The sequence below is a fragment of the Lagenorhynchus albirostris genome, chromosome 19 (assembly GCF_949774975.1).
Source record: "Lagenorhynchus albirostris chromosome 19, mLagAlb1.1, whole genome shotgun sequence".
In the NCBI taxonomy this organism is placed as follows: Eukaryota; Metazoa; Chordata; class Mammalia; order Artiodactyla; family Delphinidae; genus Lagenorhynchus; species Lagenorhynchus albirostris.
In genome coordinates, this window is record NC_083113.1 from 43,960,386 (window position 1) to 43,961,723 (window position 1,338).

General features: G+C 34.4%; 1 protein-coding gene across 1 annotated transcript; it reads right to left on the reverse strand.

Moving 5' to 3' along the window:
• Nucleotides 1-399: 399 nt before the first annotated feature.
• On the reverse strand, nt 400-787 carry LOC132510119 (mitochondrial import inner membrane translocase subunit TIM14-like). The gene has a single exon (XM_060131903.1). The coding sequence runs from the start codon at nt 754-756 to the stop codon at nt 400-402; it is 357 nt and encodes a 118-aa protein (XP_059987886.1). The 5' UTR covers nt 757-787.
• Between the last annotated feature and the right edge of the window lie 551 nt (nt 788-1,338).

Genomic DNA, 1,338 nt, shown 5'->3' on the forward strand with positions numbered 1-1,338 from the left:
GCCTTCTGTCCCAATGAGATGATCCCCTACTATAACAACATGTGTTAATTCCATCATATTTATCACATTGTATTTTAATTATCAGTTTATCTGTCTCCCATCAGATTGGGGATTCCTTTAGGGAGAGACTCTCCTTTTCACTTTGTCTTGAAATAGGTACGAAATTATTTGACAAATGAGTAATGAACAACACTTCAGATGGCATGCATTTATCCATAATTATTGAGTATTAACCTACAAATATTCTATAATCTGATTTTAAATCCTCAAATTTATAGCAAGGCTTTGATTTAGCTTATGCTAATTTTAAAAATGTGTAGCTTTAAGGCATTTTATTATAAAAAGCTGATATTCATATATATAAATGAGTGAGAACTTAAAATTCATCATACATTTAATTCATTTTTTAGTTTGACCTTCTAGTAAATCTTTAGCTTCATTGATTTTGGCTGCTATATAAGGATATCCTCCCTTGTCTGGGTGATTTAAAAGCATAATTGGTCGATGAGCATCTCTTATCTTTCCTTTATTGGCATTAGGGCTTACATCTAGTATTAATGCTGCTTCCTGTTTTGTCATTTGGGGTTCAAACCCACCTCTGAAGGTGTAATAGCCACCACTGAAGGCAGATTTTGGTAGACTTTGAAAAACTTGTTTTACTTGAGGCTCCATATGCTTCATGGCTTGCAAAGCATAATGGCCTGCAAATCCTGCTGCAGCAATGGTCAGTCCAACTGCTATGACTGTACTGGCCATGGTTCCCGCTCGACTCCTCTGCCTCCCCTGGGAGTGCCCAAGTTCTTAGTTTTTATATCTTGGACAGTCTGCTTTTATTTGAACTCTTAGATGATTGTTTAGCTAGGTATGGAATTGTAGGTTATGTTATTTTCCCTTATTATTTTGGGGAAAATATATTTGTGCATCTTATTATTTGTGCATCTGTTGTTGCCTTTGATAGGATTCCTATTGGTTTGATTATTGTTCCTTTGAAGGTAGTTTATCTTTTCTCTCTTGCAGCGTTCACACTTTTTTCTCTTTTTTCTTGGTGTTCTGTAGTTTCACTACAGTGTTGTATCTTTGTTTAGTCTGGGGAGTTAAGGAGCTCTTTCAATCTGAGGGTTTATATCTTAACTTCTGAAAACTTTAAAAATATTATATCTTTCTTTGTTCACTGTAGTGTCTTTCACAGATAACTATCATATGCTGGATCTTCTGTCTAAATTTCTCTTTCATATTTTCCATTATTTAAACTTCCTGTGGTACATTCTAGGTGACTTCTTTAGACTTATCTTCCAATTTAATAAATTTCTCTTCCTCTTTGTGTTGTGTGCTCTTTAA

Coding starts and splice junctions, on each gene's coding strand:
- LOC132510119 (XM_060131903.1), bottom strand. CDS start 756: ATGGCCAGTACAGTCATAGCAGTTGGACTGACCATTGCTGCAGCAGGA.